At 36.6% G+C, this 12,796-nt stretch overlaps 5 protein-coding genes across 6 annotated transcripts; 3 read left to right on the top strand and 2 right to left on the bottom strand.

Moving 5' to 3' along the window:
- On the bottom strand, positions 13-1,536 carry LOC104770383 (probable receptor-like protein kinase At5g20050). The gene has a single exon (XM_019241787.1). The coding sequence runs from the start codon at positions 1,395-1,397 to the stop codon at positions 33-35; it is 1,365 nt and encodes a 454-aa protein (XP_019097332.1). The 5' UTR covers positions 1,398-1,536; the 3' UTR covers positions 13-32.
- Positions 3,184-3,703, top strand: LOC104770382. The gene has a single exon (XM_010494796.1). It carries the CDS (start codon positions 3,321-3,323, stop codon positions 3,540-3,542), a length of 222 nt encoding a protein of 73 aa, XP_010493098.1. The 5' UTR covers positions 3,184-3,320; the 3' UTR covers positions 3,543-3,703.
- LOC104770380 (tRNA dimethylallyltransferase 9) lies at positions 3,941-7,123 on the top strand. Of its 2 annotated transcripts, none has more exons than XM_010494794.2 (11): positions 3,941-4,304; positions 4,473-4,526; positions 4,642-4,684; positions 4,774-4,882; positions 4,996-5,194; positions 5,364-5,589; positions 5,793-5,887; positions 6,234-6,328; positions 6,442-6,517; positions 6,627-6,766; positions 6,867-7,123. In XM_010494794.2, the coding sequence occupies exons 1-11, from the start codon at positions 4,053-4,055 to the stop codon at positions 6,964-6,966; spliced, it is 1,389 nt and encodes a 462-aa protein (XP_010493096.1). In that variant the 5' UTR covers positions 3,941-4,052; the 3' UTR covers positions 6,967-7,123. The 2 variants fall into 2 exon arrangements, with proteins under 2 accessions (XP_010493096.1, XP_010493097.1); XM_010494795.2 differs by having other exon boundaries at positions 4,180-4,304; positions 4,473-4,545.
- Positions 8,583-10,673, top strand: LOC104770379. The gene is made up of 3 exons (XM_010494793.1): positions 8,583-8,746; positions 9,274-9,662; positions 9,750-10,673. The coding sequence occupies exons 2-3, from the start codon at positions 9,276-9,278 to the stop codon at positions 10,341-10,343; spliced, it is 981 nt and encodes a 326-aa protein (XP_010493095.1). The 5' UTR covers positions 8,583-8,746; positions 9,274-9,275; the 3' UTR covers positions 10,344-10,673.
- Positions 10,799-12,505, bottom strand: LOC104770378 (GTP-binding nuclear protein Ran-2). The gene is made up of 5 exons (XM_010494792.2): positions 12,325-12,505; positions 12,086-12,155; positions 11,915-11,971; positions 11,700-11,817; positions 10,799-11,430 (listed from the first exon to the last, which is right to left on the bottom strand). The coding sequence occupies exons 1-5, from the start codon at positions 12,325-12,327 to the stop codon at positions 11,013-11,015; spliced, it is 666 nt and encodes a 221-aa protein (XP_010493094.1). The 5' UTR covers positions 12,328-12,505; the 3' UTR covers positions 10,799-11,012.

Here is a 12,796-nt window from a genome sequence, read left to right as displayed (position 1 = left end):
AATTAGATTGAAACAAACCAAAAATGATAACACTAGCGTGGAGAGATGGGAGATATGATACTAGAACAAACGGATGGTAAACGAAAGTTCCTCTCCCTCTGAATTTGCAACCTCGGAACATTTATCACCCGTCGAACACCACCACTACTACCATCATCATCATCATCAGCCGCCAAAAGATCGACCACAACAACATCTGAATCAGGCGGCTCGTTAACCATAACTCTCCCTTCAAGCATCTCAATCACCATAACCATATCAGGTCTATTCCTAGACTTCTCCTGTATACACCACATAGCCACACACACCAGTTTCATCACTTCCTCTTCGTCTACCTCATTGGTCTCTACAAGCCGTTGATCTACAATCTCCATTACTTTTCTTTCTCTCATCTTTTGGTTCACAATCCTTGGGAAATACTCCAACTTCTTCTTCCCCGTTTCCTTCACTTCTACCCTTGAGATACTTCTCCGTCCTCCAATCATCTCTAACAACACGATCCCGTAGCTATAAACATCTGACTTCTCCGAGATACCGTGTTCAAGAAGCCACTCGGGGGCTAAATACCCTCGAGTCCCGCGGATGTCCGTTAGCACTTTGCTCTCATCTCTAGCGATCAACTTAGAGAGTCCGAAATCGGTTACAACCGCTCGGTAACTCCCGTCAAGAAGAATGTTTTCTGGTTTGACATCAAGATGCAAGATCTTTGATCTACAATCATGGTGAAGATAAGCAAGAGCTTTAGCTACATCTATAGCAACTTGATACCTTTGGTTCCAAGACAAGCATCCTCCTCCTGTTCTTCTTCTGTTTCCTTTCTCCGGGAATATCCAAATATCAAGAGACGAGTTTACGATATACTCGTAGACAAGAAACCTCGGACGGTTCGCGCTAACCGCAGAGGAGTAGCCATAGAGACGAACAAGGTTCTTGTGCTGCACAGAAGCTATGGCAGCTACTTCGGATCTGAACTCTCTTTCTCCTTTCTCTTCTCCTTCGATTCTCTTAACCGCAACTTGACTTCCGTCTTTCAAAACCCCTTTAAACACCGAGCCGGAACCGCCTTTTCCGATCAAAGATCTGAATCCGTCGGTTGCTTCTTCAAGATCTTCGAGCCTGAACTTGGTCGGGACCCCGGCGACTTTTCTCAAGAAACTGTACTCGGTTCGGAGCTCTCTGCCTTCGGAGAGGAATCTTGATACCAAGAGTTTCCTTTCTCTGTTGTAACGGATTCGGATGATGAGGAAACAGAACACGGCGAGGATCAACGAAATGTCGACGCCGGCGATGAGATAGAACGGTTTAGAGAGTTTTAGAGAAACTCTGGCGGCGATTATCACCACGAGAAGAGCTAAGATTGATATAGCAGCGATTATGTTTGCTTTCTTGTCCTCCATTAGAGGGGCTTTAGAGCTTCTCTGACTTCATTTTTCTTTTCTTCAGATGAACACTCTCGTGGCCAGAACAAAGAGCACAGAATATGTCAAACTAGACCAAAACAAAACAACACATGGGGAGTTGTATATTTTATTACGAATTCGTTGAATTATATATTATGAGTAATATTAAAAGTCATAGCTTTTGAATATTGATATCGATATAGTATTTCGTATTTTGAATAACATAATTTATAAACTGAAATATGAAATAGTTTTGGATGAATTCATATGGTCAAATCTAGTAAAACAGTCATAACTTACAATTAATTAATGATAGTTATAGAGAGTCATGTACAATGTTTTATAGGTCAGGCTTGTCATAAATTATTTGAAAAAGGACCATTCATTAACTAGCATCGGCAAGTTGTGTCTGTGCCAAGTTGTCGTCTTATTCAACCGATCGGGTGTGGATGTTGAAAAAACAAAAGATCGAATCTTTGGGGAAAATTGCCACGTTGGGTTGTGTGCACGTCCGTTAAACGGATTCATAATGACCTTTTTTTTTTAATCAATAAGAAAATTTTATGGAACTGAATAACACAATTTCGAGTTAAAAGAGTGTGTATTTTATTCACCATGATTATGTAAAAAACATCGTAAGTAACCTGTAACCATTTACTGTGGTTAATTTGTCTGATTGTGGCTAGTTTTTGTATTGGTCAACAACGTCCGCTTTTGTTGTGGTTAGTTGAAAAACCCTTTTGGCTGCTTCCTTCATTGATTGGTCAACGGATATGATCAGGCACTACGACAACCCTTACCATTGGTTGGCCGACTCTATTCCTAAACATTTGACTTCTTCAAGTTTAAATTAGCCACATAAAAGTTTTAATCATATGAAAGGAATAGATAGATCCAGATTTGAGTAGAGCACGATTATTCAAAAGAAGTTACTCCACATGTACTGCTTTTTCCAAGTAATCATACTCCTAAGTATAATGTTGATATATATATCGATAACTTTGATATTAGCTATTAAGAGAAGTAACGTTGGTTTGGTCACCGTTAGGCTTGGAATTTCTTGATTAATAATAATAATTAAAAAAAAATGTTTTGTACAGCATATATTCCAGACTATATATTAGTTTATGCACTTGTTACAACCGGTTGATATATAAAAAAATTAACAAGTCCAGTGTCATATGAACGCGCATTTTGACTTTGAAGAAAAGATTCACATGTGCACCTTCAACATCGCTTCACTCAAACAAAAATCTTAAAAGTTTATGAAGGAGTTTATATATCCCTAATGCTTTTTTTGTCAACGCTCGATGTCTCGATTTAAAATGCACCTATACTACTAGTTAAACCTAATTATGTTGCAAAAAGATTAAACTAGCACCTAATGCCATATTTGTCAATGCTTTTTATATGTTATCAGTTAGAAAATAAAGTTTTGGTTTATATGAATCTGAGTTTTTAAAATAAGGTTTACATTTCAAATGTATGATTCAAACCAATATCATCTACTAAATTTTCCCGTATTTCTACACTTAATTTGATACTCAATCTATCCAAAAGGGTATATACATGCAAGGAATTTTGATTTCTTTCATTTTACAATTTTCAACTCTTCTTGGGAGACTAACCGAATCTTAGTCTTACTTACCATCAAAAGTTACTTTAACAACTTTAAATTTTTGAAAGCAAAGCTCATGAGATTATATATATATCCATCATAACTTAAGCCATAACTTCAGGAGTTTGCATGCAACATTAAATGTCTCAGAGCATACTCTACGCTTTGACTTTTGAATTCTTATAAGTATATAAATGTTGAGATTGTGATGAATATAAAAACCGTATAACATATAAGACTGCAAAGTTGTCAAAGACCATATATATAGTTCCAAGTCAAAATTAAGGCGCCACAACCCCACGATGCAGAGATTACAGATAAGTTCTCGTCCATCCGAAGAGTTTCTGATTAACCTCTCGCCGGATTTTCCAACCGCTGACGGTCTCGTAGCCTACGACGTCCCGAAGAAGGAACTATCTATTCACAACAAGTCTACTAACGGAGAGAGAGCTATTCACATAATCCCTCTTGTTCTCTTTCTATGTGCTTTCGTTCTTTGGGTTTTTTCAACTGCAACCGTATAATTTACTAATCAAAGTTATGAACTTTGTTAATTTGTAATCATCACTTGATATCTATATATAAGTTTTTAATTACAGTATTTAACTCTAATTGGATTATATATTTGTTATTGTGAAACTTTCACGGCTTTATTTGATCCCTACGTCCATCTAGATCTGACTGATTCTAGAACTCTTCAAGTCATTTCTAGAATGAGACATGTACAAGAATGTTTAATACAAATTTATGGTAACGTATTGTAATGATTTATTTAATACAAAAACAAGAATGTTTTTAGAACGTCTCGGTTTAATTAAACCGTTTCAATTTCGGTTCGTAATTTGGTTAGGGTTCGGTTAATTTGTAAACCTAACCGAACCGTAGTTCTCTCCTAATCTAATCCCTCTCGCTCAGTGTCTTCGTCTCTCTTCTCTTTGAGATGAGCTTTTGCGCGGGTCATCCCTTCCATCAAACTTAGCTAATCTCTTCTAGCTTCCGTACTGTAGTGTTTAAAGCTTCTTCATCCGTTTAAAATGGTGATTAGCAGTGGCGTGTTTTTGAGCCGTGCGTGTTACTTGAGGCTGCAGCCGCCGAGCCTTGTATTGCGCAGGAGCTTCTGCGGAGCCACGGCTTGCTCTGTTCCTATGAACGGGACCAATAAGAGAAAGTCTGAAAAGGAGAAGGTGATTGTGATTTCTGGACCTACCGGTGCCGGAAAAAGCAGACTTGCTATGGAGCTCGCCAAACGTCTCAATGGCGAAATCATTAGTGCTGACTCCGTTCAGGTCCGTTCCTTGCTCCTTATCTCACTTTTCAATTTGAACCCTTGAGGCTAAATTGTATCCGAAATGCTAAAGTTGAAGTTTTTAGTTTGATCAATTTACAGAACTTTGCATCTATGTTTTGGTGTTATTAAAAAAGGGTCTTGCTTTTGTTTTAACCCCAAACCACAGGTGTACAGAGGCCTTGATATTGGATCAGCCAAGCCATCAGATAGAGATAGAAAGGTATCCTTCTGAATATTTGGTAAGATTTATTCATTTTTTATCTCATGTTTTGGTGCCTTGAATCTACATGAAAGTTCCTTTAAGCTTCAGTTCCTATGTTTTACAAATGATTCAGGAGGTGCCTCATCATCTTATCGACATTTTGCACCCCTCTGAAGGTTTGTTTTACAAATGCCATAAATGTAAAATATGACTACTTGTGTATGAAAAATCTAGAACGTTTTACATTTTTTTTATGCTTTATTAGAATACTCTGTGGGGCAGTTTTGTAATGATGCAAGGCAAGCTACCAAAGATATTCTTAAAAGAGGGCGTGTTCCCATAGTTACGGGTGGCACTGGATTGTACCTGCGATGGTATGGTAGTAGATTGTATACTCGTTTAGTGCTCTTTCGTATAATGTTGAAAGCAATCAAAATGTACTGCAAAATCTTGATTTCACCATCATTCATGCTCTTGTTAATGTTAGGTATATCTATGGGAAGCCGGATGTGCCTAAACCTTCTCAAGAAGTCACCGCTGCGGTCCATGATATGCTAGTTAATTTTGAAACCGAACATGACTGGGAAGCAGCTGTGGAAATGGTTGTCAATGCTGGTGATCCAAAAGCCTGTTCTTTGCCTCGTAATGATTGGTACAGACTACGGCGTAGCCTCGAGATACTCAAGGTTTGACAATTGTTAACTTTAACCTTCTGCTTGAAGGAGTTGCTTCGAATTATCTTGCTCCTGTAGATAAATGATTTCTTACCTGATAGGTTGATGGAACTATCATGTTGTTTCATTCTGGATTGTATGCATTATTCATCTTGCTTTGAATGTTTTCTTTTACTGGCAGTCAACTGGATTACCTCCGTCTTCCTTTCGCATTCCATATGATTCTTTTCGAGAAAATTTGAATTCTCCTGATGTTGATGACTTTCTTGAGGACGGTTCATCTCCTGATATTGCTATCCAAAACATAGAGACAGATTTGGATTATGACTTCCTTTGTTTTTTCCTGTCATCCCCACGGGTTGCTCTCTACAGATCTATTGATTTCAGATGTGAAGACATGCTCTCAGGTAAAAAAATAAGTGCAACTACTTAATTAGTAATAACTAGCAAGGATACAATTGCAAGCCCCATGGCACCTGACAGTAATAAGTCTTTTTTTATTTGAAGACAATTTGCATGTTCTTTGCTGTGCCGTATGCAATTTTACATATGTTTGCCTGGCATTGCTTCTGAGTTCATCTTTCCTTGATGCTTTGTCTCTCAACTCCAGGACCCAATGGAGTTTTGTCAGAAGCTAGATGGCTTCTTGATATTGGTCTTCTTCCAAACACAAATCCTGCAACTCGTGCCATTGGGTACAGACAGGTAAACTCTTACTTCTGTAATGGGTTGTGCATAACGAACTGAGAAGTGAGAAGAGAAAGATTTCTTGTGTTAATCTAGTGCATAGTCATTATTATTAGCCAAGGGCTCTGCAGCGGATTGTAGCTGTTAATTTTGCAGCATGTCCAGTTCAGTGAAGAATATGGATTTTGGTTCTAGAAATTGCATGACATTACATATAACAGTTACTTTCTGGTTAATATTAGCATATTACTTGTGTAGTTGAAAAAAGCTATACTTTACGAGCTCATCATATCAATTTATTTGCTGCACTTTTACTACTTTGATACCATTTTGGATTAACGATTGAAATATTGATTGTTTGCAGGCCATGGAATATCTATTATATTGCAGTCGATACGGGGGTGAAAGTTCCCCTAGAGATTTTTATGGTTTCTTGAACAGATTTCAGACAGCATCCAGGTGATTCCTCTACATAAGACTTGAAATATCTCTAGTGTATAAGCTTTTTGGACGAAATAGTGATTGAGAATACTAAAATGGGTAGACTTGGTTTTGCATATCATGATATGCAGAAACTTTGCAAAAAGGCAAATGACATGGTTCCGGTGTGAGCCTATCTACCACTGGCTTAATGCTTCCAAACCTCTGGTATATGTTTAAAAACTTTAAGAGGGGCTCTCTTCTATTCAAACTCTTTAAGTAACTAATTGTTTACTGTCAATCAAGCATATGATGATAATTTGTTGTTCTCCCACAGGATATGATACTTCAATGCATATACGATGCTTATGAGAATGAAACAGAGACGTTGGAGATACCCGAGTCGCTCAGGATGAGCAAAGACGTATTAGATTCTCGAGAAGCTTCTGAACTAAAGATATACCGCTCCAGAAACAGGTACAAAAAAATCAAACATAACACTCAACTAGGCTTTCTTTTGGTTTGTTAATAATATTCTCTAGGTAAATGAATGGTTTGTGAAATCTGTTAATGCAAGGCAATTCGTAACAAGAGAGGACTGTGCTTCGGTGTTAGAGTGGATCAGAAGTGAAGGATGTAAGAGTGAAGTTCCATGCATGGAAGGCGCAGTAGTATAGTCCTCCAATGATGCTTCATTCTTATCCGGAAAAGCCAAAAGTTACCAAAAACCAAAGATAAAAGTGTGCTTTGCTTACAAATTTTTACAGAGTAGACAAGATTTTGGATTATGTTTTTTTTTTTATTATACGTATGTAGAAAAAATCTTGGACACCCTTCATACAGTTTTTATTCATGAGCTCATACAATTAGGAAGCAATTTAAATTTTTCTAAAGAAATGGAATCCAAAAGTTGTAAAATCTTATGAACCATTAGGAAATGAATGGGGAACATCCAAATATTACGAAAAAATGTGTACAAGTGATGCCATGATCCGTTGTGAAATCAAGAAGATAACAATAAATACTGCACGACAACGACTAAAATAAATGTAAACAAAAGACCATTTTTTATTCGTTAGAAGCCAAATGATCGAGGACCGTACGATCTCTATATCTTTTCTTATGCTGAAAATTAAATTGGGAATTATCTATAAAGCCACCTGACCCTGACTTGACCATCCTCAAACATTACGGTTTTTGTTCTTCTTTTTTTTTCTTTCATAATAACCTATTCTTTTATATAATAAGTAATTATGTTGAAACTTTTGGCACACCCGAGCGAACACGCACTTTGCTCGTGTTCACCAAGAAACGAACAAATAACGTAACGTCTGTACTCTTATTATAGTCTTATTTATTGATGAACTCTATATGATAATAGGGATGAATTATAATACAATTTCTATAATTATCCGAGAATGAAGTACATAAGAGTGTGTGTGTGTGTGTGTAAGTATTTGATATGTCGAAGAAAAACGAATCACACAGACGAAATCCAAAAAGGATTATCTGAACCAAGACGATCAATGTAGTCAGTAGACTGAAGTTATGAATCTACAAGTTATAGGGTATTTCATATGTGGTCATCTCTTTAAAATAAATTTCAGACGAGGTGATCAAATTTATGCTTTTCTAGTTTACAGATTTTTTATTTTTTGCTCTCTCCCTATTTAATGTATATATTTTTTGTCAAGTCATATCAGATCTATTATCAAATCATTTACTGAATTAATTGAATGCCATACACCACTCCTATTCCTAGAAAGAAAGAAAAAATATCAACGAAAAATGTAGAAACAATTAACCAATTTATAGTGGTCTATTGACTAAAATAGATTACCATATAAATAGGTTGAAAGACTAGTGTTCAAATGACTTCAAATGAATTTCAATTTTGGTTTGGTAACTTTGTAAAAGTAAACATCAATCTTACTCCTTTTTTTTTTTTCTTAATTTATAAAACATCAAATTATTGTCACTTACCCATTCTTTTTGTTTTTGTTTATATGGTTATATTCACCCAATAATTTCAAAAAGAGATAAATCTTATATCAAAGAAAATGAAACAAAAGGCCATTTCTCATGCGGGTTTTGGATAATTCTACTCTTGTATTTGCAGGTTCGCAAGTTGAACTATTATTATTTCTCTTCTTCATTTAAAAAAAAAAAACTAAAACGATTAATTGATTTTATTTAGTTTTAGTTTTGCTGATGTGGAATATATAAATTTATCTTTTCCCTTTTTTATTAATTTATTTGCAAATACGTTTTAATTTTTTTTTTTTTTTTTTTATTTACACACCCCTTTTTGATCTAATGTTTGGTTGCCCAGAAAATCAAAGAAAAAAAACAAAGAAGTGAAGTTTTTGTTTGTTGTTTCTGGCAGCAGAAGAAGAATCATTCTTTCATATGTCTTTCTTTGCTTGCTAAAGCATCCACTGACCTCAAAACGAAAAGGTAAATCACAAATTCACAACTCACAATTTTTTGAACTTTTTTTTTTTATTTTTGAATTTTTAATTCTCTTTCATGTCCGCTTAATGTAGTGATTATCTTCCCTTAATCAATTTCTAACTAATGAAGATTAGATTGATCCTTCAAAATGGAATCTCAATCTTAGGACTTTTTCTGCAATCTAGTGATTTATGTATGAAGCAAAAGCATCTGATGATGATGATATATGTTTTAATTATTATACCAATGGATTGAAGTTGAAGTTTCTGCTATGTGAATGAGAATTCTAATGGATCTTATTGCTCCAACTTGTTGTCAGGATCATCAAAAGAAACTATTTTTTTGATCTGTGATTGGTTTTATCTTGTTCTGTGGTTTCAAGTCAAGGATAACAACTTTGAGTTTTATTTTTTGCCCAGATTGATTGTTAAAGGCTAGACCTTTAACCGTATGTTATTGTTAAATTTCTGATTTTATAAGCAGCTTGAATGTGAAAAAGATATTCACATTATGGTGTTTTTTTGTAACAGCAATGATGAGATTCAGAAAGGGAACTAAAGTTGAAGTGTTGAGCAAATCATCGGTTCCATCTGGTGCTTGGCGGTCTGCAGAGATAATATCAGGAAATGGGCATTACTACACTGTCATGTATGAAAGCGATGATGGTACGGTGAGGGTTCCGAGGAAGAGTATGAGGCCTCAGCCTCCTCGTTTACAAGTCCTAGACTCTTGGGCTCCTGGTGACATTCTTGAGGTTTTCGAAAGTTGTTCCTGGAAGATGGCAATCGTTTCCAAGGTTTTAGAGAATGGTTGTTTCTTGATTAGATTGCTTGGTTCCTCACTTAAGTTTAAGGTAACCAAATCCGACATTCGTGTTAGACAATCTTGGCAAGATAACGAGTGGATCATGATCGGACAGGTACTTGTTTTTTTCTTCCACTGTGACTGTATCTTCCAAAGTTTGTTTTTGAGCTGACATTTTGTTTGTTTAACCATTTGGCTGAAGGGTGCATCAAGGTTAAGCGGACAGACTTCAACTGGAGAACTAAGGAGAAAGGTGAATCCCAAAGGCGACTACATATCATCTGAGAGCAAAGACAAGCTTGATGAGTCTGATGTGATTTTGTCAAAAGGTCTAAAGAAACGGACCTACTCTTTGGTTGAACCGCACAATCAAGATAGAGAGAAGAAGAAGAAAAAGAAGAAGATGATGGAAGCAGAAGAAGAAGATAGAGAGAGTGTTGCTTCTTCTGTTGGTAGTTGTAGCATGGATACAGATGGTCTCAGTGCTGTTTCATTCAGTCCCAGAGAAACTGGTAACACTAGTGACACAGAGTCATCGTTTTGTGGCTACGGAAGCATGGAGATGAAGAAGTTGGAGATTCCAAGAAAAGGCTCCGAGGCAGCTGATGTTCATAGGTTAGAGTTGGATGCATACCGAAGCAGTATTGAGAGGTTGCACGCATCTGGACCAATTATAACTTGGGAACAAGAAACGTGGATTACAAATCTCCGTCTCAGATTGAACATTTCGAATGAGGAACATCTGATGCAGATAAGAAACCTTATCTCTGATGACAACAGTACAACATACAGATAGCACCAGCAGCAGCATTGACAACTAAAACTTGTGTCACATAGAATAAATTTGAGGGTAGGTTGTACAAATGTCACTCTAGTTTCGAATCAGGTTTTTCGATTTATTCCGAACTTGTGAATGTAAATGCGAACATCTTTCCTTTTTTATCTTTGTGTTGACTTAGAGGAAAAAACTTGCAATGTTCACTAATGGTGATTCATGACATGGCCTGTGAGAGATACAATAAGAGAGAATACAAGCTGTAAGGGAATTGAAACACTAATGGTGATTCATGACATGGCCTGTGAGAGATACAATAAGAGAGAATACAAGCTGTAAGGGAACTGAAACACTAATGGTGACTACCAATTCGAAACTGCACAGCTAATTACAATCCTTTTATGCCTAATGCTGATTAATATATAGTTTTATCTTGACCAAGTAGCTAAATGTCGCATCAGAAATCCATCAACTGGTTAATAGAAAAGAGGATGGGAATAAAGTTTTGCAATAACCACATATTCTTTTTGGCAGAAAAAAAACTTAGATGCAAACTCTCTTTGGGTTCCAAACAAAACAATCCCAATATAATTCTCTCAATATCTGTTATGAAAAGACCGATTGATTTATATGTAACCTCAAATCAAAAACAGCATAATAGAGAAAACCATGGCAGCCATTTTAGAAGATCTACTCGAATGCATCATCATCGTCATCAGGAAGTGGCTGAGCTGCGGCAGCTGCAAGATCGGCCTCGTTCTGCTGCTGAGCAGCAATGTCAAGGTGAACCTCTGGTGGAGCAAGAGCTGGTGACTCAACAAAGTGAAGGTTCTGGTCTCCAGCCAACTTTCTAGCAAGGTACAAGAAAGGCTTCTCGAAGTTGTAGTTGCTCTTTGCTGATATCTCATAGTACTGCAGATTCTTCTTCCTGTGGAATGTGACCTGCTTCGCCTTCACTTGCCTGTTCTTCACATCAACCTTGTTCCCGCACAGAACGATCGGGATGTTTTCACACACCCTGCAAAGATCACGATGCCATGTGGGAACATTCTTGTATGTGAGCCTTGCTGTGACATCGAACATTATGATGGCACACTGACCATGGATGCTGCAAGAAAATTAAAGATTAGATATATATCCAAATGAAACCATCTAAATCAACCAATTCAAGTCCTATTCCTATTGTCATAGTGAGATTGTTCGACTATGCATACTCTAATACCAACTAAGATTACTACTACAACATAACAGTCCTATTCCAGTTGTCCAGGTGACGAATCAGTTGCCAATTTCAAACCCTAACCAGAGCTATTCCAAACTATGCGTACTCTAAAACGACTCTACACATTAACCTATCAAGAAGATCAGTCTACTTACTAGTATCCATCCCTAAGGCCACCAAACTTCTCTTGACCAGCAGTGTCCCAGCAGTAAAAACGGATCTTGCCACAGTTTGTGAAGAAATCCAAAGGATGAACCTCCACACCAATGGTAGCTGCAAGAAACAAGATCAGAACTCAACATCAAAATCAGATGAAGACATAAAGAATAGAAAACTGTGTATTCATGAGCAAATCTTTTGATATACTCACGTTCATACTTCTTCTCAAACTCCCCAGTAAGATGCCTCTTCACAAAAGTTGTCTTCCCTGCACAAAAACACCAAAAAGCAATCGAACATCCCAATCAGTACAACAAAATCTCAAATCCGAAACAAATAAACAGTAATCACTCGATGAAAAAGACGAAGAAGAGTACCGTACCTGTGCCTCCATCACCAACGATGACGAGCTTGAAGCTAGGGTAATCTACGGTCTGCTGATTCGGTAGCGCCTGAAACAAAGATATTCACAAAAAAAAATTAGAAAAACCCTAAAACGAAAGAAGAAATCGACGCGATCTCGTGAGATCTGAGACTGTGAAAACCCTAAGATCAAGAATCCACGAAATATAAACCCTAGAAGACGAATAAATCATAAGCAAAAGCGAAGAGAATGATTACCATGTTAAATCGGAGTTCGAGAGAGGAGTACGCGTCCGAGAGGTTTAAGAAGCAGCGATGCGGCGAGAGAGAGAGAGGACTGAGAGGAGAGAGAGAGATCGAGAGGGTTTTAAAAGGAGAGAATTTGGGAGGTTTTTTTGGCTTAGGTTTGACGCTATTCCTTACACCGTTAGATTCCTTCTTTTGGGTTCTTCAATCTTAAGCAGCTTTCTCCACCGTTGGATCTTTTTTTCAACAATATAGGTCCATCGTATATTTTATTTTAAAAACATAAATAAATAATTGATTAATAATATATACTACCCTATTTATAGACAAATATCACTTTCACATTTTATATCACTTTCACATATAAATAATTTTTCTATAAGTATCATTTTTTCTTTAACTTTTAATTATATACTTTTACAAATTTTTACATAAGAGTTTCTTTTTGTTTGGGCAAACAAATTTTTATATTAACAAATTAATT

Source organism: Camelina sativa, chromosome 20 (assembly GCF_000633955.1).
Source record: "Camelina sativa cultivar DH55 chromosome 20, Cs, whole genome shotgun sequence".
NCBI classification, from domain to species: domain Eukaryota; kingdom Viridiplantae; phylum Streptophyta; class Magnoliopsida; order Brassicales; family Brassicaceae; genus Camelina; species Camelina sativa.
The sequence above is the reverse complement of the archived record's forward strand: the minus strand, read 5'-3'. Positions and strand labels throughout refer to the sequence as shown.

Coding starts and splice junctions, on each gene's coding strand:
- LOC104770383 (XM_019241787.1), bottom strand. CDS start 1,397: ATGGAGGACAAGAAAGCAAACATAATCGCTGCTATATCAATCTTAGCT.
- LOC104770382 (XM_010494796.1), top strand. CDS start 3,321: ATGCAGAGATTACAGATAAGTTCTCGTCCATCCGAAGAGTTTCTGATT.
- LOC104770380 (XM_010494794.2), top strand. CDS start 4,053: ATGGTGATTAGCAGTGGCGTGTTTTTGAGCCGTGCGTGTTACTTGAGG. Junction 4,883..4,995: donor ACTGGATTGTACCTGCGATG/GTATGGTAGTAG, acceptor TGTTAATGTTAG/GTATATCTATGGGAAGCCGG. Junction 6,518..6,626: donor TTAATGCTTCCAAACCTCTG/GTATATGTTTAA, acceptor GTTCTCCCACAG/GATATGATACTTCAATGCAT.
- LOC104770379 (XM_010494793.1), top strand. CDS start 9,276: ATGATGAGATTCAGAAAGGGAACTAAAGTTGAAGTGTTGAGCAAATCA. Junction 9,663..9,749: donor AGTGGATCATGATCGGACAG/GTACTTGTTTTT, acceptor ATTTGGCTGAAG/GGTGCATCAAGGTTAAGCGG.
- LOC104770378 (XM_010494792.2), bottom strand. Junction 11,818..11,914: donor GTTTGAGAAGAAGTATGAAC/GTGAGTATATCA, acceptor TGTTTCTTGCAG/CTACCATTGGTGTGGAGGTT. Junction 11,431..11,699: donor GGCCTTAGGGATGGATACTA/GTAAGTAGACTG, acceptor ATTTTCTTGCAG/CATCCATGGTCAGTGTGCCA.